General features: G+C 45.9%; 1 protein-coding gene across 2 annotated transcripts in view; it reads right to left on the bottom strand.

The window, feature by feature from the left end:
* The window catches only part of LAMC3 (laminin subunit gamma 3), a 74,531-nt gene that overhangs the window by 22,607 nt on the left and 24,724 nt on the right, over positions 1-27,200 (bottom strand). For both annotated transcript variants that reach the window (XM_080989542.1, XM_080989543.1), the window contains 6 exons: positions 21,156-21,269; positions 19,985-20,186; positions 17,424-17,536; positions 15,863-16,081; positions 1,912-2,100; positions 769-1,014 (listed from right to left, as the gene is read on the bottom strand). In XM_080989542.1, the coding sequence (XP_080845668.1) occupies positions 769-1,014; positions 1,912-2,100; positions 15,863-16,081; positions 17,424-17,536; positions 19,985-20,186; positions 21,156-21,269 (1,083 nt within the window). The remainder of the gene's footprint in view (positions 1-768; positions 1,015-1,911; positions 2,101-15,862; positions 16,082-17,423; positions 17,537-19,984; positions 20,187-21,155; positions 21,270-27,200) is intronic.

The following is a 27,200-nucleotide window of genomic DNA, read 5'->3' as shown; positions in this document are numbered from 1 at the left end:
CTTTGAAGTGTCCAGAAACATCAATTGGTTTAAAGATTAGCTCCAGAAGGCAGCAAGGCTGGACATTCACCAGCGCACCAAGGTCAGCAACAGGGCCCACTGCTCTTGCTACAATTTCCATTTAGCACAGGAAATCCAGGAAGACTGGACGCAGCCTAAAAGAATTCTCAGTTTCCGTATTTTGCAGCTTCCATGTTATGGGAGAGTCACTGAAGGTGTCGCGCCAATAAGCCCACGTGGAAGTGGGCAGGACACAGGGCCCCCTCTTTCTTTTAAAAATGGGGAAATAGTATCTGACCTACGCCAATGTCAGAGCATCTCACCGGACACAGGAGGGTGATAAAGGCATAATGAAAAGAGATACTTTCCAAGAAATATAGACTCCTTTCTTTATCTATGTTAATGACAAAATCAAGAGCAAAGTTGGGAGTTGAACATTTGCAGTAAAGCAGCAAGCTGGAGAGAGAGAGACAGAGCAACATTTGAGAGCAATGTTTGATTTCTGTTTGAATCCAAGGCTGCAACTGTAGGAGAAACAAGACCCTTTTGGGGTGTTGATGCTGTGAACCCCTCCATCGTAGGCTCAGGTTGTATATATGTGTAAATATCATAAAGACACTACAGTCTCCACTGTGCCTCATTCCAAAAGGAAAAATGGACTTTGCGTAAGAGGCTGGAACCCCTGGAATACTTTTTTAAACTTCTGCATGCTGCTGGACCAAAAGGTTTCCAAGCAGCTCTCAGGATGAATGGAAGGCCTGTACTCACGTGTACACTTCACAGCATGGTTGGTGGCTAGTGGATCTCCATAGAAGCCTTCCTGACACCTCTCACAGTGTCCTCCTGCTGTGTTGTATAAGCAGCGGAGACACTGGCCTGAGACAGGATCACAGTTGCCCACGGCATTGGGGTCCACGTTGCTGTTGCATTCACAGGGGCTGCAAGGTCGGACTGGACCATTCCTTCCCAGGGGGTCGCCGAAAAAGCCATCATCACACAGCTCACAGAGTCTCCCTAGAGAAGAACAGCAGAGGTAGGAAGAACCAGGTTTTGTCAACAAGTCCCGCCAAAAGAGACTGCAGATGGTACTGCAGTTCCTAAGAGAGCTGAAAGCAGTTTGCAAAAGGTATCACTTTCCAAAGCGTACACATGTAACGCAGGTGCTTTCTGGCTGAGTAGAGTTGGTAGGTTTTTGGAACAATAGGAATATAACTTGTTCATCCTGTTCTGTGGGATGACTGCATTCACTATGCATTCACTAAGATTACTAATTCCTCTTTCAATCCATCTTCAACTGACTGAAAAATATCACTTGTTGGTCTCCTAGGAAGCATTACAGCAGCAGCCCATCTGCCATTATTAACTCAAGCGGGAGAATTATTTCACTCTGCTCTGGTGTTTGTCATCATTGACATGAATCCAAACTTCCCTATAAGCCATAAAGACAAAATTGTATGTTCCTTTTCCTTCTGAAATTGATTTTCTGTCACTAATGGCAAATGACACAGAGGTATAAAATGTTTGTTGCTGATTCCATGAGTCAATGTTTAAAATAAACATAGAGGTTCATTCGAACAAAGACAGAGTGACAGAGGAGAACGGGAGAGGGCAAAGGCAGAAATATATCCCCAGATTTAGTTCCATAGCCATAAGGACCAGCAACTTGCACTTTAAAAACCCCCAAGAAGAACTGAGATTCTCAGAGGTGCCTTGAAAAGCAAAGAGAGCTAAAGGAGGAAGTGGGAAAGAGCATCTATTTACTTTTCAAGGGGAAATAAGGCACCCACCTCAGGACCAAGGGAGCAGTTTGTGGAGCAGGAATCAGAGGCTTCATGGTCACCAGCAAAAAACCCCCACAGATTGGCAACCACTGGTTTAACGTATGAGCACAGCCCCAATAGTTATACGCACCTCTTTGTCCCAGTGGGCAGTGGGTACAGACAACCTCTCCGCTCTGTGGGAGAGCCAAGCAAGGCGTCTGGCCAGGGCAAGGGCAAGGCTTACAGTCATCAAAGCGGCCAGTGAAGGGGTTGCCATGGAAACCAGCAGCACAACGCTCACAGGAAGGCCCCTCTGTGTTGTGGAGACATTGGCAGAGGCCTGGTGGAAAAAGGAACAGGACAAGCCATCAGGAGTTAAGATAGGAGAAAAGGAAAAACAACTGCTTGCTTTCCTTAAATGGAATCATGGTTTTGTTTTTTTGTAAGAACAACATAGCGGCCATTTTGGGCTGGGCAGGTAGTCCATCTAGGCTCTTATTGACCAGGGGTCCAGTTCATATATCTGGATTAAATATATCTACATTTTATATTTATATTTTAACCAACTAATCTCCTTAGTCTGCTCAATGGCGCAGCCCTCATTTGAAATTGAAAAATATTGGTCGGTGTGTTGTCTCACATGGAAGTTATTTATTTTTGGAAGTCATAGAAATATTGAATGAACAGTTAGCTGTCCGGGGCCTGTCCCAAACATTCTTCTTGTTTTATTTCCAAAATGTATAAATCACTTTATGTTAAACACGTCAAAGTGGTGTACAAAAACAAGGTAGAAACAGAGAGCTTTTTGATTCAGCGATCTAACTGGTGGACATAATAAAATTATCAATAAAACAGATAAAAGAATAAATAAAGCACTCACACGGAAATCAGCAAAACCATTTAACGTTCAAATAGAAGCTGGGCTAGCATGAGGCTAATAATAATAATAATAATTGTTGTTGTTGTTGTTATTTGTACCCGCCCATCTGACTGCGTTGCCCCCACCATTCTGGGTGGCTTCCAGTATATATAAAACATTGAACTTTAAAAAGCTTCCCTATACAGATGTCTTCTAAAGGTTACATAGTTACTCATCTCCTTGACATCTGAAGAGAGGGCGTTCCGCAGAGTGTGTGCCACTACCAAGAAGGCCCTCTGCCTGGTTCCCCATAGCTTCACTTCTGGCAGTGAGGGAACTGCCAGAAAACCCTAGGAGGTGGACCACAGTGTCCAGGCTAAATAGGCTGAACGGAGGGGGTGGAGACACTCCTTCTGGGCAACCTTCTGGGAACCACATGCCAGTGGTGGGCAGGGCCAGAGGCAAAGGTGGACACAGCAGTGCATTTATTTTTTTTACTTTAGGAAGCTAGTTTCTACACACAGAGACATACAAACACACACACATCTCCATCCAGGCAAGCAAATGATACATTCCAACCAGGCAAAAAAGCTCAAGGAGGGTGTGAAGCAGGGCCAGTGAGGGTTGTGTGGCCTGTGGAGAGCTCCAAGGTCCAGACTAGGGCAGGGTAATGTATAGTTTTCAACGTTGTGATATGTTGTCTTAAATAAGGATGGAATTGTGTACAGGTGAACAGCATAATGTGCTGGCAACCACTACTACTTTGGTGTCTAAAACATATAAAATCGTACTTACCTTTAACATATTGTTACAACTGTTATTTTACAGAACAGGTGATTTTTAGATAATCATCTTTTCTCTAAAATAAAAGCTGTAGAAGTAATTAGAGGCATAAATATCAAAAGTAAGTTGGCAGAATGTTCCCTAATAGACCGGAAGGAGACACACACAGAGAGAAGAGGATAAAGGAGGAAAGAGGCTTAAAAAACAGGGCAAGTTTTATTTCAATTATTTTTAGCTCAGAGGTAAATACTCCCAGTTTATTTTTCCATTGGACTAGCTGTGGATGCCAGAGTCTTGTGCTGCCCTCCCAAAGATGGATAAACCGGACAGACTTTGGTAATCTTTCGAAAGCCAATAGTTGGCGCCCCCAAATAGATATTCTCAATGATTAATCTTCCCAGAACTCTGAGTGTGGGAAGGAAAGTCAGGGCTCTGGCAGTCTCCTTCCTAATGCTGGGCAAGCATGTAGTAGCCCTCATGCCACACTCCTACAGTAATCCTTGCAGCCTGCACAAGGCCAATATATGGCGCCCCCAAGTGGATCTTCTCAATTTTGTGACACCTCAGATTTTATGACTGAAATGTAAAACTATGTAAAAAGGAGAACAAAAATAATGGAGGAATATAACCTACAACCAAAGCAGGTACTACATGCAATGTGTTATATGATATATGAGGTTCTGAGAATGAAAGGCTAAAATGAGTATCCCACATAAACATAGGTCAGAAAGGAAAAGACTTGCAGCAAGGGCTACAAATGTGATTTTATTTTACCGATAATTTTGAAATTAGCACCTTTCACTTAAAATAAAAGTTGTAGAAGATACTAGTAGCATGTGTATCAAAGGTAAGGTGAGATAATGTTCCCTAACAGAGAGGAGAGAGACACAAACACACCAGCACACACAGAAGGGGAGCGGGGAGGAAAGAGACTTAAACAAGAGGCTTTTGTGCCGCCCTCCCCAAGATGGATAAAATAGACCAGACTTCGGCAATCCTTTGAAGCCAATATTTGGTGCTCCCGAATAGATATTCTCAATTATGGATCTTCCCAATTTGTGCCGCCTTCACTCAGTGCCCTGTGAAGGAAAAGTGTCAAGACTCTGGCAGTACCCTAGAGTCCTTCCCTCCATCCAAAGATGGGAAAGTCCCCACAGAGTCCCTACAGAGCCCCACAGAGCCCCAGCACTGCCCTCCCCACAGCCACATAATCATTGCAGCCTATGCAAGGCAATATCTGGCACCTCCAAGTGGATCTTCTTAATTTTGCACCACCTCCAATTTTAGGAGGACTGAAATAGCATAGCACTATCTAAAAAGCAGAACAGGAATAGTAATGGGCTGGAAACACTATTAAGTATCTCAGGATGAATATACCCTACAACTAAAGCAGGTCCTACGTGCAATGTATTATATCCTATATGAGGTTCTGCTACTTGAAAAGGCACAGATATTGACAGACTGAAATGAGCATCCAGTAGGTCAGAAAGGAAAAGGGCTGCAACAAGGGCTGGGCGATGTCAACATCGTGATTTGTCACCAGCTAAACATCGTGATACACCAATATTTTTAAAATTATCACCTTTGGTCTAAAATAAAAGACACACCATCATATACAGAAGGGGAGAGGAGAGGAAACAGGCTTCAACAACAAAGGAAGGTTTTTTAATATTAATTTTAAATCAGCAATAAATAATCCTAGTTTATTATTCTACTAGAAAAGCAAGCGTCAGGAACATGGAGGGGGATGACTAACTTCTTTCAAAGCCAAAATGTGCTGCCCCCTCCAATTGGATTGTCTCAATTATGGATTTTTCCAATTTTGTACCACCTTGGCATGGCACCCTGCACAGGAAAACCAGGCTCTGGCAGGGTCCCAGAGCCCTTCTCTCTTTCCCAAACCTGGGCAAGCACTTACCAGACTTCAGGCTTTTGGAAGGTGGTGCCAGGGCTCTAGCACCGCCCTCCCAAAAGCCACACAAAATGGATGCACTTTGTAATCTTCCTAAAATGGCTGCGGCCTGTGGGAAGCTAGGATAGTATTTGGCGCCCCCAAGTGGATCTTCTCAAGAATGCATCTTCTCACCTTTGTTTGGGCAAGCCCTTAATAGGTTTCCGGCTTCAGTATGGTGGTGCCAGGCCTTTGGAAGCACCCCTAGCACCACCCTCCCAAAAGCCACACAAAATGGATGCACTTTGTAATCTTCCTAAAATGGCTGCGGCCTGTGGGAAGCTAGGATAGTATTTGGTGCCCCCAAGTGGATCTTCTCAAGAATGCATCTTCTCACCTTTGTGTGGGCAAGCCCTTAATAGGTTTCCGGCTTCAGTATGGTGGTGCCAGGCCTCTGGAAGCACCCCTAGCACCGCCCTCCCAAAAGCCACACAAAATGGATGCACTTTGTAATCTTCCTAAAATGGCTGCGGCCTGTGGGAAGCTAGGATAGTATTTGGCGCCCCCAAGTGGATCTTCTCAAGAATGCATCTTCTCACCTTTGTGTGGGCAAGCCCTTAATAGGCTTTTGGCTTCAGTATGGCAGTGCCAGGCCTTTGGAAGCATCCCAGCCTTAGCGCCGCCCTCTTCCAACAGCCACACAAAATGGATGCACTTTGTAATCTTTCCTAAAATGGCAGCCTCTGGCAGCCCAATATTTGGCGGCCCCAAGTGAAACTTCTTAATATTGCAATGAAGGCTGGGCGATTTCAACATCGTGATATGTCACCAGCTAAACATTGCAATATACGGATGTAACACAATGTCTAAAATAAGGATAAAACTATGTAGAAGCAAACGAACGGGATGATATTCTGGGAATGGCTATTACCTAGGGGGTCTAAATTTTATAAACTCGTACTTACCTTTAGCATATTGTTACAACCGTTATTTTATAGCGCAGATAATTTTAAAATTTGCTCCTTTTCTCTACAATCAAACCTGTGCAGGCATTTAGTAGCCTAGATATCAGAGTTAAAGTGGGAGAACATTTCCCAACAGACATAAGGGAGAAACACAGAAGGAAGGGGACAAGGGAGGAATGAGGCTTAAAAAACAGAGCAAGGTTTATTTTTTGAAATAACCCCCGTTTAGGGAAGTAAATAAATAGTGCACGTGCACACGCGCACGCACACACAAACACACACACACAAGCTGAGCTTTCCAAAGTTTTCATGCCTGGGACTCACTTTTAGGCATACATCATTTCGAGACACAGTAATTCAGTTTTTCTAGCAAACTGCAGGTTAAATGAATCCCTTTCCACCCCCCAGGAAAAAGGGGGGCGAGTGTTCAGGTGGCAGGACACATGCATTGCGACACACAGTTTGGAAAGCTCTGCACTACAGCAAAGCTGCAATCGCATTTGTTTTACTCAGCTGTGGGAAGGTGCTGTTCGGGCTCTGGCAGTTTCCCAGAGTCCTTGTGTTGCCCTTCCAAGGGCAGATAAAAAGGATCCTTAAAATTTTGTGCCACCTCAGCTGGGCACCCTGTGCAGAAAAACTGCCCATACTGCTCTGGCTCTTGGAAGGGAACTCCAGGGCTCTGGCAGCACTCTAGAGCCCTTTCCTCCTTCCCACAGCTAGGCAAGCACTTACTGGACTTTCCACTTTCGGGAGGCGGTGCCAGGGCTCTAGCACCACCCTCCAACAGCCACACAAAATGGATGCACTTTGTAATCTTTCCTAAAATGGCTGCGGCCTGTGGGAAGCTTTGGTGCCCCCAAGTGGATCTTCTCAAGAATGCATCTTCTCACCTTTGTGTGGGCAAACCCTTAATAGGCTTCTGGCTTCAGTATGGTGGTGCCAGGCCTTTGGAAGCTCCCCTAGCACCGCCCTCCCAAAAGCCACACAAAATGGATGCACCTTATAATCTTTCCTAATATGGCTGCTGCCTGTGGGAAGCTAGGATTTGGCGCCCCCAAGTGGATCTTCTCAAGAATGCATATTCTCACCTTTGTGTGGGCAAGCCCTTAATAGGCTTCTGGCTTCAGTATGGCGGTGCTAGGCCTTTGGAAGCACCCCTAGCACAGCCCTCCCAAAAGCCACACAAAATGGATGCACCTTGTAATCTTTCCTAATATAGCTGCTGCCTGTGGGAAGCTAGGATTTGGCGCCCCCAAGTGGATCTTCTCACCTTTGTGTGGGCAAGCCCTTACTAGGCTTTCGGCTTCAGTATGGCAGTGCCAGGCCTTTGGAAGCATCCCAGCCTTAGCGCCGCCCTCTTCCAACAGCCACACAAAATGGATGCACTTTGTAATCTTTCCTAAAATGGCGGCCAATGGGAGGCCAGTATTTGGCGCCCCCAAGAGGATCTTCTCAATTTTGCAAGGAGGGCTGAGCGATATCTTGCTTTTCAACATTGTGATATGTCATCGCAATATATACCGATACAGCAACATGTCTGTGTCTGAAATATGAACGGAGATATGTAGAGACGAACAGGGTTGCGTGCCGGCAACTCATATTAGTTAGGGGTCTAAAACTTATTCATTTTAACTTACGCTTAAGAAATTGTTACAACTGTGATTTTATATTACCAATATTTTTTAAAATAATACATTCTCTCTAAAATAAAAGCTGTAGAAAAAATTATCAGCTTAGATGTCAAAGGTAAGGTGAGAGAAAGCTCCCTAACAGAGATGAGGGAGACACAGATTGGGGGGGGGGGACAACAGGAAGAAAGAGGCTTAAATAGGGCAAGAATTATTTTTATTGTTTTAAACTCAGCATTAAATAACTCCAGTTTATTTTTCTACCAGAGTAGTGGAGGCTGCCAAGCGAGCCACAGTAACATGCCAGGTTTGGGGAGGGGAGGCAGAAAAGGCTTCCTGCTCATGCAACAGCCCCAAATTTTGTGCCACCTAGGCAGGGTGACTCTTGCTTAAAAACTGCAGGCTCCGATTTGGCTCTGGGAAGAAAACTGGAGGGCTCTGGCAGCACCCTAGAGCCCTTCCCTGCTTCCCAAAACTGGGCAAGCAGTTACTAGACTTCCAGCTTCAGGAAGGCAGTGCCAGGGCTGCAGCAGCCTCCAAGAGCCCTAGCATCGCATTCCAACAGCCACACAAAATGGATGCACTTTGTAATCTTTCCTAAAATGGCTGCAGTCTATGGGAAGCTTTGCCGCCCCAAGTGGATATTCTCAAGTATGCATCTTCCCACCTTTGTGTGGGCAAGCCCTTAATAGGCTTCCGGCTTCAATATGGCAGTGCCAGGCCCTTGGAAGCACCTCAAGCGCCGCCCTCTTCCAACAGCCACACAAAATGGACCCACTTCTTAATCTTTCCTAAAATGGCGGCCAATTTGGCGCCCCCAAGAGGATCTTCTCAATTTTGCAAGGAGGGCTGAGCGATGTCTTGCTTTTCAACATTGTGATATGTCATCGCGATATATATACCGATACAGCACCATGTCCGTATCTGAAATATGAACGGAGATATGTAGAACGAACTGAGTTACGTGCCGGCAACTCATATTAGTTAGGGGTCTAAAACGTATTTATTTTTACTTACACTTAAGAAATTATTACAACTGTGATTTCATATTACCAATATTTCTTAAATCTGCACCTTTTCTCTAAAATAAAATCTGTGGAAGAAATCAGCAGCACAGATGTCAAAGATAAGATGAGAGAATGTTCCCTAACAGAGATGAGATAGACACAGATGGGGGGGAGGCAAAGGGAGGAAAGAGGTTTAAACTCACAATTAAATATCCCCCGTTTATTTTTCTATCACAATAGCGGAGGCTGCCATGTGAGCCACAAGAACCTGCCAGGCTTTTGGCAAGGGAGGCAGAAAGGGCTTTGTGCTCTTGCAAGAGCCTCAGATTTTGTGCCATCTAGGCTGGGTGCCCTGTGCATAAAAACTGCAGGTACAATATTGTGCCACCTTGGTGTGACACCCTGCGCAGGAAAACCAGGCTCTGGCATCTTCCTAGAGCCCTTCCCTGGTTCCTAAAACTGGGCAAGCACTTACTAAACTTCTGGCTTTTGGAAGGCGGTGCCAGGGCTTTGTGCCACCCTCCAACAGCCACACAAAATGGATGCACTTTGTAATCTTCCCTAAAATGGAGACCTCTGGGAGGCTAGTATAAGCGCCCCCAAATGGATCTTCTCACTTTTGTGTGGGCAAGCACTTACTAGACTTCCGGCTTCAGGAAGGCATTGCCAGGGCTGCCTCCAGAGCCCTAGTGCCACCCTCCCAAGGCCACACAACACTGATGCACTTTGTAATCTTTCCTAAAATGACAGCAGCTTTTTGGCGCCCCCAAGTGTAGCTTGTCAATTTTGCAGCACATCAGATTTCTGAATGACTAAAATAGCATAGAACTATGTAAAAAGGAGAACAGGAATAATGGACTAGAAACACTTTTAAGTACCTCAGGAGGAATATACCCTACAACCAAAGCAGGTCCTGCATGCAATGTATTATGGCATATATGACATTCCGCTACTTGAAAATGCATAGAGATTAACAGACTAAAATAAGCATCCTACATAAACATAGGTCAGAAAGGAAAAGTGCTGCAACTAGGGCTGGGTGATGTCTGGCTCTGGAAAGGAATATTCAAGCTCTGGCAGGGTCCTAGAGCCCTTAACTCTTTCCCAAAGATGGGCAATCAAGTACTAGATTTCCGGCTTTGGGAAGGCGGTGCCAGGGCTCTGGCGCCGCCCTTCCAAAAGCCACACAAAATGGATGCACTTTGTAATCACTCTTAAAATGGCATCCTCTGTGTGGCCAATATTTGGCGCCATCAAGTGGATCTTCGCAAGTATTTTTGGATGAAATAGCATAGTACTATGTAAAAAAAACCCAACGAGAATAGGAATAATTTTCTCAAAACAGCATTAAGTACCTCTGGAAAAACATACCTTACAACAAAAGCAGGTCTTACATGCAACATATTATATCATATATGAGATTCTGCTATCTGAATAGCCAAGGAGATTGACAGACTAAAATGAACATCACACATAAACATAGGTCAAAAAGAAAAACAGCTGCGATGAGGGCTTGGCGATGTCTGGTTTTCAACATTGTGATATGTCACAATATACCGATATATAAGACCATGTCTGAAATAAGGATGGAACTATGTAGAGACAAATGGGGTGATGTATTTTGCAACTCCTACTACTTAGGGGTCAAAAATTTACCTATAAGCTATTGTTATGCCGGTTATTTTACAGTGCAAATAATTTCAAAATTAGCACCCTTTCCTAAAATCAAAGTTGTAGAAGTAACTAGTAGTATAAATTATCAAATCTAAGGTGGCAGAATGTTCCCTAACAGACAGGAGGGAGATTCAGACACACCAGCACACACAGAAGGGGAGAAGGGAGGAAAGAGGCTTAAACAACAAAGCTATGTTTATTTCAATTATTTTAAACTCAGAAATAAAAAATCCCAGTTTATTCTTTTTCTTGTATTAGCAGCAGCTGCCAAGCAAGCCTCAGCAACATGGGGGGCTTTCGAGAGGTGAGGCAGAAAGGGCTTCCTGCTCTTGCAAGTGTCCCAGTATAACTTTGGCGTCAGGAGGTGTGTGGGAAAATAAATATTTATTCCCCACCCACCCAAAAACACCTGAACAAAGTTGTGATCACATAAGGTTTACTCCTATTCCAGAGCCCTTGCAACACTCTCCCAAAGACAGATAAAATGGATGGACTTTGGTAATCTTCTGAAGCCAATATTTGGAGCCCCCAAATATATCTCTTCTCCAGTTATGGACCTTCCCAATTTTGTGCCGCTTCAAAATTGCCGGCACTGCTCTGGCTCTAGGAAGGAAGCTCCTGGGCTCTGGCAGGGTCCTAAAGCCCTTCTTTTTCCCCCCAACGCTAGGCAAGTGCTTACTCAACTTCCAGTTTTGGGGAGGTGGTGCCAGGGCTCTGTGCCACCCTCTGCAGAGAGCTCCAAGGTCCAGACTAGGGCAGGGCGATGTCTAGTTTTCAATATTGTGATATGTTGCCAGTTAACATCACAATATACCAATATTACAAGATGTCTGAAATAAGGATGGAATTGTGTAGATGTGAACAGCATAATGTACTGGCAACCACTACTACTTATGGGTCTAAAACTTACAAAATCGTACTGACCTTTAACATATTGTTACAACTGCTATTTTACAGCACAGGTGCTTTTTAGATTATCACCTTTTCTCTAAGATAAAAGCTGTAGAAGTAATTAGCAGCATAGATATCAAAAAATAAGATAAAAGAATGTTCCCAAACAGACACAATGGAGACACAGACACACCAGCATAGGGTTGTCGTACTTCCAGATTTTCCTGAACATACAGGAAATCGCTGAAATGTCAGGGGAAATCTGGATGTACAGCAAGCTAACTCGGCTTTTGTGTCTAGATTTTCACTTCTTGAAATATGGCAACCCTACACAGAAGGGGAAAGGGGAGAAAGGGGCTTAAACGACAGGGAAAGGTTTATTTTTATTTTTAAAACTCAGAATTAAATAACCCCAGCTTATTTTTCTACGAGATTACTAGTGGCTGCCAAATTAGCCCTGGCTGAGGGCTCAAAAGCATGGGGGGCTTTCGGGAGGCAAGGCAGAAAGGGCTTCCTGCTCTTGTGACAGTCCCAGCAAAGTTCAAGTATCATGAGGTCTCCTTCAACTACCTCCTAGCCTGGTGCTGGCACTTTAAACAAGAAACTCATGGTGTCTATGTAAGTTACTGAGGAAAGGTCTTTGATAGGCTGCTTTCTTTGATACGTGCTCTTGTGCTTCTCTGCCCCCTGCAGAGCAAACAGAACACTGCTGTTTGAATCAGGGTAGAGACGAAATTTTTTGAAACCCTGACGTAGTGCAACCCATGTCAGAAAGTTTAGATTTTGGTGAATTTCCTTTAAAAAAAAAAGCTCAACAACTTTTGTTTCTGGATTTGGCAACCCTGGGACATGCACACATCATAGTTTGTGCCATGTCAAACCAGTTTTGGACAATGTATCACATACCCTCCAACATTTCTCCGATGAAAATAAGGACTTCCCATTCCATAATGATGATTTTACTATTTATACCCCACACATCTTACTGGGTTGCCCCAGCCACTCTAGGCAGCTTCCAACATAATTAAAATTAAAATTAAAAAAGATTGCCTTCAGATAACTCCATCACCTCCAACATTTCTTCAATGAAAATAGAGACATCCTAAGGAAAAGTGGGATATTCTGGGATCAAATCAGAAACAGGGATGGCTTCTCAAAATCAGGGACATCCCTGGAAAATAGGGACACTTGGAGGGTCTGGTATCACCCAGCCCTAGCCCAAACAAAAAGGTTTGGAGGGCTGCTTTTGGGCCCCAGGTCCTAGATTTCTCACCCCTGTTTTTATCTGCACATAAACCATCAGGTATTTCTGTTGAATAAGCTCCATTGACATGAATGGGCATTACACAAGAAAACAGCTTCCTGGAACTGGAGAAAGGATGCCTGTTGCTAGTAAGCCTGCTTAAATAGTTTCAACCACCAATAAATCACACCGGCTCATCATTTCCATGCTGCTTGGTTTTCTGTTAACCATCAGCAGTTTTAGCCCATAAAAAGTGGAGACAACATAAAGAAATAAATGCAAGCTTCAAAATGGGATGCAGGTGACTTGCAAAGGTCTTAAACTTCAAATAGAGCATAGCCAGAGAACCTCTGATTATGAAGGGCCGTGTCTGTAGATTCAAAATGCCCTTTCTTAGAGATCACTCCAGGCAGACAGAGAAGCTGTTTCCAATACGAAATCAAAAGAGAATTGGAAGAAGAAAAGAGTGTAGAGCAACACACTTTTGCATGTGGTTAGGAGTGATATGTCACAACTGTAAACACAATTGCCATTATTAATTTTTGAAATTTGGTAAGCCATAAGAAAAGGTTCCAAGTGATGGCAAATACTGTAGGGGAACTGCCACAGTGGTAAAGTTTTTGGATCAGCAGTAGCTATCATTTATAGTAGCAGGAGCTGCAAGAAAATGTTGCAGCATGAAGTCCTCTTAGGAATGTAAGGAGGTAGCAGTTTCCATCCCATCCACCATTCACTGAAATCAGTGCTGTTTCCATTTCCCCACAGTTCAAGTTCCACTACAGCCTATTTCATTCACTTCACTAGCCACTACAACTGAAACAAACAAGATTAGTTATGTGATTGATTTACATGATAACGCATTTGGATAATGTGTCTTATATGATTTCTATTTTGTTTCCTTGATGCTAGTTGCTGACCATAACAATAAATATTTTACTTGATTTTAGTGGAAGGAAATGTTAAAAGCAATGCATACAATCACATAATTATTTTTGTAGCATTTATGGAAACAACAGTGCTCATATTTGCTTGCTTGGTTTTAATTTCTGAACTTTGATGAACAAGCACATTGTGGCAATTTCCGCTCCTGTTTTGCAGCAGGATTTCCCAACATGTCTAGGAGCTTCTATTCAGGGGTTCAGTCACCTATGTTCTCTACCAAGATAATCCATTTCATTTACACCACCACCCACCATTCACTCATGTTCTACACCCACTGAACACGCTCAGTTCACAATTTCCTGCAAAGGTCCATCTAACCAGTATAGCAAGCAACACAAGATGGGAACAAGGCTGTGTTGGCTGGCTTGGAGTTTGCTCTGGGAAACGGAGTTGCAAACAGAGCCGGGCAAATGGGGGCAAGGAAGAAGAGGGTGGATGTGGCAGGGCTGGAAGAAATCAAATGACTGGCAAGAGCCTATCTGACGGACGCACAGCTTGATTGAAGGAAATTAGAGCTGCAAGATCAAAGCCCTGGAATTGCATCCAAGGATTGCGTGGAACCAGAAAGGAGGAGACCAGACGCAGTGGAATTCCTCAGTAAAAAAAAGGCGGGGGTGGGAGAAGACAGCAAAGAGTTGTGCTGTTTCCATTTGGTAAAACAAAGGAACTTGTTAAGAATTTTCCTTTTTTTTTAATATAAAAAGGAGCAATACAAGCCTTTGTGCATCTCAGTCATGTCCCATGAAGCAGCCCATATGTTGCAGTAACAGAGCACGAGCCAGATGCTGGCAGCCTCTAAGCACATGTGTGTGTGGTTTGAGGAATCACACACAACAGCCATACCTGGATTGGGTTAACTTGGTCACTGTGTGGACATGTCCAGTGATATTTTCCTTTCAGTCTGAATGTTACTTTCCATGTTAACTTTGTACAGCTGTACCTCAGGATGCAAACGGGTTCCGTTCCGGAGCCCCGTTCGCATCCTGAATGGAACATAAGACGCAATGGCGCGACGGCGAGTCTACGCGTGCGCAAGTCATGTTTCATCGCTTCCGCTCATGCATGTGATGTCATTTTGAGTGCCTGCGCATGCGTGAGCGATGAAACGTGGAAGTAACACGCTCCGTTACTTCCGGGTTGCTGTGCAGCGCAACCCGAACGCGCTCAACTTGAAGCACATTCAACCCGAGATATGACTGTACTGGAGAAATCCTGGGAGTACCGTATTTTTCGCCCTATAGGACGCACTTTTTCCCCTCCAAAAATGAAGGGGAAATGTGTGTGCGTCCTATGGGGTGAATGCAGGCTTCAGGAAGCTATCCGCAAGCCTTGGGAGCCCGCGAGAATTCCCATCGGGCTCCCACGGCTTGCGCAGAGCTGCCTCTATCCCGAAGCTTGGGCGCGCTGAGCAGTCACGCCCGGGCTTCGGGTAGCTCTTGGCAAGCCGCGGGAGCCCTCCCACGGCTTGTGCAGAGCTGCTTCTATCCCGAAGCCTGGGCACGCTGAGTAGTCGCGCCCGGGCTTCAGGTAGCTCTCCGCAAGCCATGGAGGGCTCCCACGGCTTGCAGAGAGCAGCCTGTTCTGGGGAATGGGGTCGGGGGAACCTTGGGCTGCCCCAGCCCCAGCCCCGCGCCTGGGGGGGAAATATTTTTTTTTCTTTATTTCCCCCCCAAAATACTAGGTGCGCCCTATGGGCCGGTGCGCCCTATGGGGCGAAAAATACGGTACTTTTAAATGATATTCCTGCAGTATGGGGACTAGGGGTAGGTGAATCTGCAAATTTTTCTAATTTTTCCATTCTTAAGTTCAGCTCACCACATTTCCACATCAGTTTGCAATGAAAAGAAGTCATCATGAAAATTCATTTACTCTTCAATTGCTTTTGGGATATTTTATCAGAAACGATTCATAAACTGAACTAAGTAATACAAATGTGAGAAATTATTGATTCTTATTTATTTATTCATTGCATTTCTATCACACCATTTTCTCCAAAGAGCTTGAGTTGGTGCACATGGTTCTCCCCACTTCTCATTTAATCCCCACCACAACCTTGTGAGATAGTTTAGGCTGAGAGACTGTGACCAACCCAAAATCACACCTAGCGAGCTTCATGGCTGAGTGGGGATTTGAACCCTGGTCTCCCAGGTCCTTGTCTGACACTCTAACCACTATACCAAACAGGATGGCAGAGACAGAAAGAGAGAGAGAGGACTGACCTGTGTCAGGATCACAGCTGCCATGTTGGTTGCAAGAGCAGGGAACACAACTGACCAAGGGGCCACCGAATGGCACCTCCCTCTTGAAGCCAGGAGCGCAGGACTCACAGAACTGGCCAACGTATCCTTGCGGGCATATACATTCTTCAACCCACAGGGCAGGCTGAGAGAGGCCTGGGTGAGCTGACGTAAGCTGGACTTCCTTCAGGAGAATCCTACCTGAGGGGAAAGAAGGGAGACCCAGAGGGAGGAAAAGACTCAGTTGCACACCTAGTCATGGTGGCTGTGCTAGCAACACAGGCAGCTCCTTTACAGTGTCAGATCCTTCGGTCCATCTAGCCCATTCTTGCTTATGCTGACTGGCAGCAGCTCTCCAGGGTCAAGGCAAGTGATCTCTCCTAGCCCTACATGAAGATGCCAGGGACTGAACCTGCAACCTTCTGCATGCAAAGCAGATATTTATCAGTGAGCTACAGCCCCTTCCCTATGTTCTACTTCCAGTGTTGAAGGTAGTCTGTCTCTGAATGCTAGTTGCTGGTAACCATGAATGGGGTGAGTTACTGTTACATTCAGGTCCTGCTTTTGGGCTTCCCATAGGGCATCTGGTTGGCTAAGTGTGAGAATAGGATGCTGGACTAAATGGACCATTTGTCTGATCCAGCAGGGCTTTTCTTAGGTTCTCAGCCTTCCAATACTCTTATTTTTCCTTGCCCTCTCCATGCATCCAAGATGCAGTAGAAGCCACCAACCTATATGTTGGATGGCTTTAAAACAGGATAATCATCATCATCATCATAATTATTCTTATTCTTATTCTTATTTATACCCTGCCCTCCCAGGCCAGAGCCGGGCTCAGGGCAGCTAACACCAGTAAAATTACAATAAAAACATAATGGAGGGGGACCAATTTAAAATACAGGTTAAAATACAATTTAAAAAGCAGCCTCATTTTAATAATAGCCCATAGATCAAAACCATGAGGGGAGGGAAAGATAAGGGTCAGACTGAGTCCAAACCAAAGGCCAGGCAGAACAGCTCCGCCTTGCAGGCCCTGCAGAAAGATGTCAGGCCCCGCAGGGCCCTAGTTTCTTGTGACAGAGCGTTCCACCAATTCGGGGCCAGTACTGAAAAGGCCCTGGCCCTAGTTGAGACCAATCTAACCACCTTGTGGCTTGGGACCTCCAAAGTGTTGTTATTTGTGGACCTTAAGGTCCTCTGCGGGGCATACCAGGAGAGGCGTACCAGATGAGACAAACTATCCACAATGGCTATGTTCTACCTCCATTTTGGGAGGCAGTATGCCTCTGAATACCAGTTTCTGGGAATCACAAGAGGGGAGAGCAAGGTTCTGCTTTCACAGACTTCCCATAATGGATGCCTGGTTGGAAATTGTAAGGACACTGGACTAAATGGGTCTCTGGTCTGGAACAAGCCAGGCTCTTCTTATGCTCTTATTCAAATTCAAGCTCACTTAAAACCAGAGGTCTTGAGGAATTGCACATTTTACATGACTGCCTACACCAGGGACCAACTACACATAGCAGGTTTTCAAATGACTTACCTGGTCCATAACTGCTTTTGGCCTGGATCCGAAGCGCTGTCAGGTTGGAAAGCAGGCGCTGGAACTGGAAAGCTGACAGAGCTGGTTGCATTTCTTCCTCAGCCTCGTGAAGCCTTTGAGTAATACAGGATTGGAAGCACACAAAAGGGCTCATGGGGAAGCAGGATGAGAGCTTTAACAATGGCCTTATCACCCCCAGTGAAATGACACTTATCCGACTTCTGTTTGCTCCCTTGTCAGACCTGAGCACTTGACCATTTAGTGGCCAAAGTTTTAATGGATCGCAAATCAAATCTCTCTGATGCCAACTAAAAATTGACTAGCGTTAACTGAAAAGCAATAAAGTGCACTGCACTGCCCTGTGTTGGTTGTATTTATTTCTTTAAATGCTCCTCAAAGCTCAAACAATAAATGAGCTGGTTATAGGAGCACCTAACAATAACTTATTAATATTACTATTTAGTTAAGAGTGCTACATTAGAATCATAGAATCATAGAGTTGGAAGAGACCACAAGGGCCATCGAGTCCAACCCCCTGCCAAGCAGGAAACACCATCAGAGCACTCCTGACATATGGTTGTCAAGCCTCTGCTTAAAGACCTCCAAAGAAGGAGACTCCACCACACTCCTTGGCAGCAAATTCCACTGTTGAACAGCTCTTACTGTCAGGAAGTTCTTCCTAATGTTTAGGTGGAATCTTCTTTCTTGTAGTTTGGATCCATTGCTCCGTGTCCGCTTCTCTGGAGCAGCAGAAAACAACCTTTCTCCCTCCTCTATGTGACATCCTTTTATATATTTGAACATGGCTATCATATCACCCCTTAACCTCCTCTTCTCCAGGCTAAACATGCCCAGCTCTCTTAGCCGTTCCTCATAAGGCATCGTTTCCAGGCCTTTGACCATTTTGGTTGCCCTCCTCTGGACACGTTCCAGTTTGTCAGTGTCCTTCTTGAACTGTGGTGCCCAGAACTGGACACAGTACTCCAGGTGAGGTCTGACCAGAGCAGAATACAGTGGCACTATTACTTCCCTTGATCTAGATGCTATACTCCTATTGATGCAGCCCAGAATTGCATTGGCTTTTTTAGCTGCCGCATCACACTGTTGGCTCATGTCAAGTTTGTGGTCAACCAAGACTCCTAGATCCTTTTCACATGTCAGGTGAAAGGTGACCCTCAAGCCAGGTGTCCCCCATCTTGTATTTGTGCCTCTCATTTTTTTGCCCAAGTGCAATACTTTACATTTCTCCCTGTTAAAATTCATCTTGTTTGTTTTGGCCCAGTTCTCTAATCTGTCAAGGTCACTTTGAAGTGTGATCCTGTCCTCTGGGGTGTTAGCCACCCCTCCCAATTTGGTGTCATCTGCAAATTTGATCAGGATGCCCTTGAGTCCATCATCCAAGTCGTTGATAAAGATGTTGAATAAGACCGGGCCCAAGACAGAACCCTGTGGCACCCCACTAGTCACTCTTCTGCAGGATGAAGAGGAACCATTGATGAGCACCCTTTGGGTTCGGTCAGTCAGCCAGTTACAAATCCACTGAGTGGTAGCATAGTCAAGACCACATTTTACCAGCTTCTTTACAAGAATATCATGAGGCACCTTGTCAAATGCCTTGCTGAAGGACCTGAGAGACCAGGCTTCAACACTCTCCTCAGCTGCAGGGTGACTTGTTGCCAGTCACAGCCTGGGTTGCTGTGATGATAAAAATGAGGAGGGGGAAGAACATGCTAGCATTTCACTCCTCCGCTGCAAATACAGCTGTGGCTAGCAGCTCAGAACAGGTTCAGGATTTCAGGATTTCAGGTTTAGGATTTCAGCTTAGAAGATGTAAGCACTTTGCAAGAGGTTTGAAAAGCGGAGGAGAGGGTGGCCTGCCAAAACTCTTGGTGGGTTGGCTGTAACAAAGGGAGAGGCACCATGGCTGGTTCCTGTTTGTAGACCTAAGCCTGCTGCTCCTAAGAGAGGAGCAAAGAATCTTGTGATGTGAATGCTCTGTACACTGTAGGCTCAGGTTGTATATATGTGTAAATAAACCATATATCATAAAGACACTGCAGTCTTTGCTATGCCTAATTTACAAAGGAAATACACTTCGGGTAAGCACCTGGAACCCCTTGCACCACTAAGAGATCGGGGTGGCATAGAACAATATATGTATATAAAAATATAACATTTTTAAATCTAGAAAGCACCACCATGAGCAATGTGGTGCCTCCCAGATGTTTAGGACTACAACTCCCATGATTCCTGACCATTGGCCATGCTGGCTGGGAGTGATGAGAGCTGCAGTTCATAAAAATCTGGAGGAAACCAGCTTGGCTACCCTAGTTACATATCACAACAAATATCACACATATCTATTCACATGAACAAAATAAAACTTTTTAAATTGGGTGACCTTGATTCTCTCTTGACCCTCTCTTTACTTTTCCTTTGATCACCACAATGCCATTGTTTACTGTTTGCCATTGTTTACTGAATTTTTAAAAGGCTGTTAGATCAAAACACCTTGGCTTGTGATAGGAACAGGTGAGGAAGAATGGTAGAGAAAAAGATACCTGAACGCTATCATGTGCTCTTCACAGTGTGTGCCATTTCTGCTGTCTTCTGTATCGGCATAACTGGCTGACACTGAGATGCCATCCCCCTCCAAAACCAGCCCAATGGGGAAAGAATGGAAGTCAGGTGTGGTGCTTGCTATGCGGAAGAACACGGAGAGGGTCTGCCCGTAACTAAGGCGCTGGTCACCCAGGAACCTCTCTAAGGATTGAGAGGGAAATTCAGAGGAAAGGCAAAAGTTAGATAGTTTATTTATCACATTGCATTTATATCCCATCTTTTCCTCCAAGCAGCTCAAGGTGGTGTACGTGGTTCTTGTCTCTTCCCATTTCATCCTCCACAATAACCCCGTGGGGTAGGTTAGGCTGAGAGATAGCAACTGGCAACTATCTCCCTGACAGCTTAATGGCCAAGAGGGGATTTGAAACCTTGACTCAGAGATCCTAGGCTGACGCTCTAACCAATACACTATACTGGGGCTGGATGAACAAATATCTCTATTTCGGTTTCTATCAGTTTTTCAGTTTTCCAATTTTAAGTTCAGTTTGCCACTTTTCCACCAGCTGTTTGTGATTTATTATTATTATTTAAAAACATTGCAAAAAATTGTCAGCATCTGTCAATGCTGTACACATTTTTGCCCAATAAATACATGATTTGCAAGCAATTTTCCATAAGGGAATGCATTTTTCGATGTTGTTTTTCAGGAAAATATGCATTCTTAGGTACACTTTCCCCCGTAACACACATGTCTTTTGGCTGCAGAACCTGCATCAGAAAATTTGGCAAAGTGTGAATTTCAAAGGATAGCCTTGATGGTATTGTTCTGTGAAGTGTAAATTAGATAGGCTTCCATTAAAGCGTGGATTGAACACTTTGGGTTCCGCACCTTTGCCTCCATCACCCATTGATGAGGAATCTGACTCCTGGTCCCTGACATAGTCAAAGTGATGACCTCAAGCTGGAAGGATACTGGCACCACAAGCTACTCTTGCAGAACAGTGAGCATCGAGTGACCAGCTTGCTATGTGCTTTTGGGACTGGCCCCAAGGGCAAATTCCTTCCAGTGGGCCATTTGGACCTAGGGTCATTATAATAGACTGCAATGGAAGGAGCTAGCAGCCTTGGGAGAAGGAATTTTCATCACTTCCTGCTTTGCAGATACTATACCTGGCGCTATAAAATCAGCCTCTTCCTCCTCTTGCTCCAGGAAGATCTCTCCTCTAGTCCAGCGGAGGGGGACCTCCTGCCCACTTGGATTTACTGCTTTCCAGCCATCGAGTCCTGGTAAAAAACAACAAAACACAAGCAAAGAGAGAGAAAGAGTGACAAAGCAAGTCTGGCTGACCTTGCAATTTAGCTCGCTTTTGCCTACAAGGTTGAACCTAGGATCTTCTACATGCAAGACAGATGAGCTACAGCCCTTCCAACAGGAACATAGGAAGCTGCCTTATACAGAGCGAGACCCTTTACTCTATCTAGCTCAGTATTGTCTGCACTGACGGGAAGCGGCTCTCCAGGATTTCATTCCCAGCCCTACCTGGAGATGCCACTGGGAGCTGAGCCTGGGACCTTTTGTGTGTAAAGCAGGCACTCAATTAATATCCTTCCCTTCTTTTGCCATTCTTGCTCATGGAGGCCTGATGAAATTTCACCCTATAACTACATAGAATCATAGAATTGTAGAGTTGGAAGAGACCACAAGGGTCATCTAGTCCAACCTCCTGCAATGCATCTTTCACCCAACGTGGGGCTCGAACCCACAACCCTGCGACTGAGAGTCTCATGAGCTATTCATGTTGAAACAGGAACTGGAGCTCTGGAAGAATGAAAAAAAACCCAAACCAATTGTTACTTTGCACCACGACAGCCATGGGGAGAAAGCATCTGGATTCCAGACAGTAAGAAATGTTATGGTATAAAGGCAAGCTATATGAACCAAGGAAAGACATTACAACAAAATGTGTTGCTTCACCTTCCATTTTAAAAATAATTGGAACAGATTCCAATACAATGGGTATTTCATGCCATCCCTATTTGGGTGTTTTTAAAAACATATTGTTAATCAGTTAATTATTTGATTGATGTATACACCACTTAAGGGACGCGGGTGGCGCTGTGGGTAAAACCTCAGTGCCTAGGACTTGCCGATCGCATGGTCGGCGGTTCGAATCCCTGCGGCGGGGTGAGCTCCCGTCTTTCGGTCCCAGCTCCTGCCCACCTAGCAATTCGAAAGCACGCCTAAGTGCAAGTAGATAAATAGGTGCCGCTTTATAGCGGGAAGGTAAACGGTGTTTCCGTGTGCTGCGCTGGTGCTGGCTCGCCAGAGCAGCTTCGTCACGCTGGCCACGTGACCCGGAAGTGTCTCCGGACAGCGCTGGCCCCCGGCCTCTTAAGTGAGATGGGCGCACAACCCTAGAGTCGGACACGACTGGCCCGTACGGGCAGGGGTACCTTTACCTTTTTTATACACCACTTAATTGCCAATTTGTCTGTGGCAGCCCCATAGCTGTGGAATTCTCTTCCCATAGAGATGCATCTGGCAGCTTTTGCAACTTGTGACAAATGATAAGACACACCTCTTTACCCCAGATTTTGACACTTGAGATATATATCTGTAGGATCCACCTTATTTCTGTGACTGTAACTTGTTTTAACTGTTTTTAATATTGTTGTAATTGTTGTAACCTGCCCTGGGACCTTAGGGTGAAGAGTGGGTAATAAATTGTAGTATTAGTATTAGTATTAGTATTAGTATTAGTATTAGTAGAAGAAGAAGTACTAATATGGATTCTAAGCAGATTACAAGAATAAAGGTTGCCATATTTTGAAGAGGACACATTTGTCAACTTCTATTTTTAACTATGGATCGCTATGACGACTCTACCCATGAAAAAGAGAACGTTTCCTGGAAAAGGAGGACATTTGGCAACCCTATCAATAAAAAATCCACCAAATAGTAAAGAAATAAACATCTACAATTAAATAAAACACATACACACAAAGAGTGTCAGGGCCGGCCCAGGACATTCTGCCACTTGAGGCACAACAGAAAATGCTCCTGACTCCACCTTCATAGCTCCCCCCACCCGAAGGCAGTGGGGAAGTAAAATGAGACCAGAAAGGAATGAGTGGCAGCAGGCAGTGGTTTGCGGTGTGCTCCCTGGAGGCTGGATCTGCTACCAGAGGCAACTGCACCACCTCACCTCATGGGTAGCCTGGCCCGGCAGACAGTAATAGCATGTTCAGATTATTACGTTAACAGCTACGCACAGAATAATTCACACAGGTTTTCCATCGGAGCAGGAGCCCCTTGACCACTGGGCCCTGTGGGTTTTGACAGGTTCTATAATGGGCGTTCCTTGGGCTGCTCACCACAGGGTGATCTTTCACACACAAGAGAGAGGTCTATGAACTTGCTTCAGCGCCATCTTGGATGCTGGATGGCAACTGAGCGAGCTACTTGATAGGTTCACACAGAGTCCAAGCTAGGTTCACACAGAGGCCTTCAGCCAGTGCAGAATAAACCCCTGCTGTGCAAAGGGAGAACAGGAGACAGAAGGCCTCATATGCTCTGTTGTGTATTAAGTCAAAGGATTTTATATCTGTATTATTATTGTCTGTATTTGCATTAGGGTAAAGTAACTGCCTTTTGGTTCCAGAGGGTACAGCTACTATTGGTTCATTTAAGCTGCTGTATTTGGATCCTCTGTCTTATTGGTTCCCTCCAAAAGGCAGGACTGTGATTGCCTGATATTGTTCCCTCCAAAATGTATCCTTTCTTGCTAGTTCCCTGTCCCTATAAATGTAGCTTTCCTCTCCCCAGTAGTCAGTCTTGTTGCTTAAATAAAGAAGTGTTACTAGAGAACTGTCTCCAGCATGTTATATCAGGAGAGCTGAAATCACAAACCCCACATCACAACAACTGGCGATGAAGGTGGGATCCGGAATGCTGAGGAGCGGTTAAACGCAGCCCTGCCTCAGAGTCCGGATTGCAGCAAAGAACAAGACTCACTGGCCAGCTGAGAAGACGACCCTGCCACAGGACAATGGAGAGTCCAAGGGTATTGGAGCCCTTCCAGCCATCAGAGCCCGACACGTGGGAAGACTACGTCGAACGCTTCGAGTTCTTCGCAGAGGCTCAAGGGATCACCGATGCCAGCAAAAGAAGGGCCACATTCCTGAGCTACTGTGGGCCTGAGACCTTCAAGCTGGCCAAGGCATTGCTTGCTCCAGCGAAGCTAAGTGAGACATCTCTCAAAGATATTCTTGCCGGCCTGACAAGCCACTTGGCACCTACTGAGACCAAGATGGCTTGGCGGATGGAGTTTCATAAGAGGCAGCAGCATGCTGGGGAGTCTGTATCTGCATTTCTGGCTGAACTGCAGAAGCTCGCTCAGCACTGCGACTTCCAAAATCTGGAAGAGACTCTCCTGGATCGGTTTATCGGTGGTCTGAGCAGCAAGAAGGCCAGAAGACGCATCGTGGCTAAAGAAGAGGTTACCCTTGCTTCAGCCTTGAAGGAGGCCACCGCCACGGAGAATTATGAAAGAGAGGAGCTTGATGCCAGTCGCAAGGCCCCTAAGCCACAGATAGAAGTTGCGCATGCCATGGACGAGCTAGAGGCTACTCCGAGCCAGAGCCCAGTCCGTGGGGTCGAGTCAGTGAGTCAGGCCTGCACAGTGCACAAAGATCACCGAGGCAGGTGCCCAGGTTGTGGCGGAAACCATGAGCGGAAGAGTTGTCGTTTCCGGGATGCTATGTGCCGGACGTGCGGGAAGACAGGTCACATCGCCAGGGTCTGTAGATCGGTGGCGTTGGGAGCGACAGGAGCACCTAGACCGGAGCATCGCAGACCGCCCGCAGCAACCCATTTTCTAAAGGACTGCCACTACGTTACGGAGATCAACGGGAGGGTCGTGCAGTTTCCAGCACAAGGCAAGGCACACGTCAAGGTGAAGATTGAGGGTCAGCAGTGCGACATGGAGGTGGACTCCGGATCTGGATTCACTATCGTGTCGGACCAGACCGCGAGGACATTCTTCCCCAGGGGTAAGTTGCCCCCTCTGGAACCCTTCCCGGCAACCTTGCAGTCATACTCAGCGGGCCGCATCCATGTTATGGGAATGTGTGCCGTGAGAGTACAGTTCCGGGACAAACAGGCTGTACTCAAACTGGTGATTGCAAAGGGCAGTCGCCCCAGTCTCCTGGGCACTGACTGGTTCCCCGCCCTAGGACTGAGTATATCAGGGCTTAATTCAATCCAAACCTGCCCTGAGATGAGCGAGGCATTCTGCAAAGAATTTGCTGGTCTCTTTAATGGAAAACTGGGTTGTTATAAAGGGCCCCCAGTTGACTTCGAGTTGGACCCTGGGGTGGCCCCAATCCGACTCAAACCAAGGCGAGTGCCATTTGCACTGCAACCCAAGATCGAAGCAGAGCTGGAGAAATTGGTCAAGCAGGGAGTTCTCTCACCCGTGGACTCTGCTAAGTGGGAGACTCCAATCGTCACGCCCCTTAAAGCAAATGGGGAAGTCAGGATCTGTGCAGATTACAAATGTACTATCAATAAGGCACTCAGGGGAAACTCATACCCCATTCCAGTCGTATCACATCTGTTGGCTAAACTGGCTGGGGGCAAGGTGTTCGCCAAAATTGACCTGGCACAAGCTTACCAACAGCTGCCAGTAACCCCACAATCAGCGGAAGCACAGACTATTGTCACACATAAAGGGGCGTTCAGAGTTAACAGATTACAATTTGGAGTTTGTGTGGCCCCAGGGATTTTTCAAGGGCTCATGGAACACCTGTTAAGAGGTCTGCCGGGGGTCTTGCCATTTTTTGATGACGTTTTGATTGCTGGAAAAGACCCACAGGAACTGGTTGCGCGTGTTCGTGCAGTGTTGCTCAAGTTCAAGGAGGTGGGGTTGCAACTGAAAAAGGAAAAATGCAGTTTTGGGGTGCCAACTGTGGATTTCTTGGGGTTTAAAATTGATGCATCAGGCATCCACCCCACAGATGCTAAGATTAAGGCCATCATCGAGGCGCCACAACCACAGAACAAGACGGAGTTGCAGTCATTCCTGGGACTTATTAACTTTTATCATTCGTTCTTACCCCAGAAAGCTTCGGTAGCTGAACCATTACATAGACTGTTGCAGAAAAAGAATGTGTGGCGATGGGGGCAGGGGCAGCAGAAGGCTTTTGACTCCTTGCGAGGAATGCTGAGTAGCAGGAGTGTCCTTGCTCATTATGACGAGTCAAAGCCTCTGGTCCTGGCATGTGATGCCTCTCAATACGGCCTGGGGGCGGTGCTAAGTCATAGGGAACCGGATGGGTCGGAAAAGCCCATCTCTTTCTATTCCCGTACGTTGTCGCCCACGGAGCGCAACTATGCTCAAATTGACAAAGAGGCGCTTGCAATTGTGGCAGGAATCAAAAAGTTCCATGATTATGTGTACGGTCGCCATTTCTACATTGAAACGGACCACAAGCCACTGTTAGGGTTGTTCAACCCGAACAAACAAACGCCACAAATTCTCTCCCCCAGAATGTTACGTTGGTCTATATTCCTGAACGGGTTCCAGTACACCTTGACCCATGTGCCGGGGAAACGGTTGTGCCACGCGGATGCGCTGAGTCGATTGCCCCTTCCTGGCGGGAGCACTGAGGATCCTGCTCCAGCGGAGCACATAATGATGCTGGAAACACTTCCGGGGGCTCCTGTAACGGCTACTGATATAGCTGAGAAAACGAGGAAAGATGCTGTTCTCTCCCGTGTGCTCACTTGGGTGGGGAGGGGGTGGCCAGGTGGTCCGCATGAAGACAAATTCAGGCTTTATGCGACTAGGCAGCACGAGTTGTCCATGCATAAGGGTTGTCTCCTGTGGGGAGATAGGGTCATCATCCCAGCACCACTGAGAAACAGGGTTCTTGAGACGCTTCACATGGGACACCCGGGAATGGTCAGGATGAAGTCGCTAGCCCGATGTTATGTGTGGTGGCCTGGAATGGACCAGACCATAGAACAATGGGTACGAACATGCAAGGCATGCCAAGAGGTGCGGCCGGAAGTGGCCAGAGCACCAGTCCACTGGTGGGAGCAGTCCAGATCTCCCTGGAGCCGGCTGCACTTAGATTTTGCTGGGCCATTCCAAGGAAAGGTCTTTTTGGTTATCGTTGATGCATATTCCAAATGGTTAGAAGTGGCGATGG

This window comes from Podarcis pityusensis (genome assembly GCF_964106645.2).
Source record: "Podarcis pityusensis genome assembly, chromosome: Z".
In the NCBI taxonomy this organism is placed as follows: domain Eukaryota; kingdom Metazoa; phylum Chordata; class Lepidosauria; order Squamata; family Lacertidae; genus Podarcis; species Podarcis pityusensis.
Note: the sequence above shows the minus strand (reverse complement) of the source record. Positions and strands in the feature narration are given on the sequence as shown.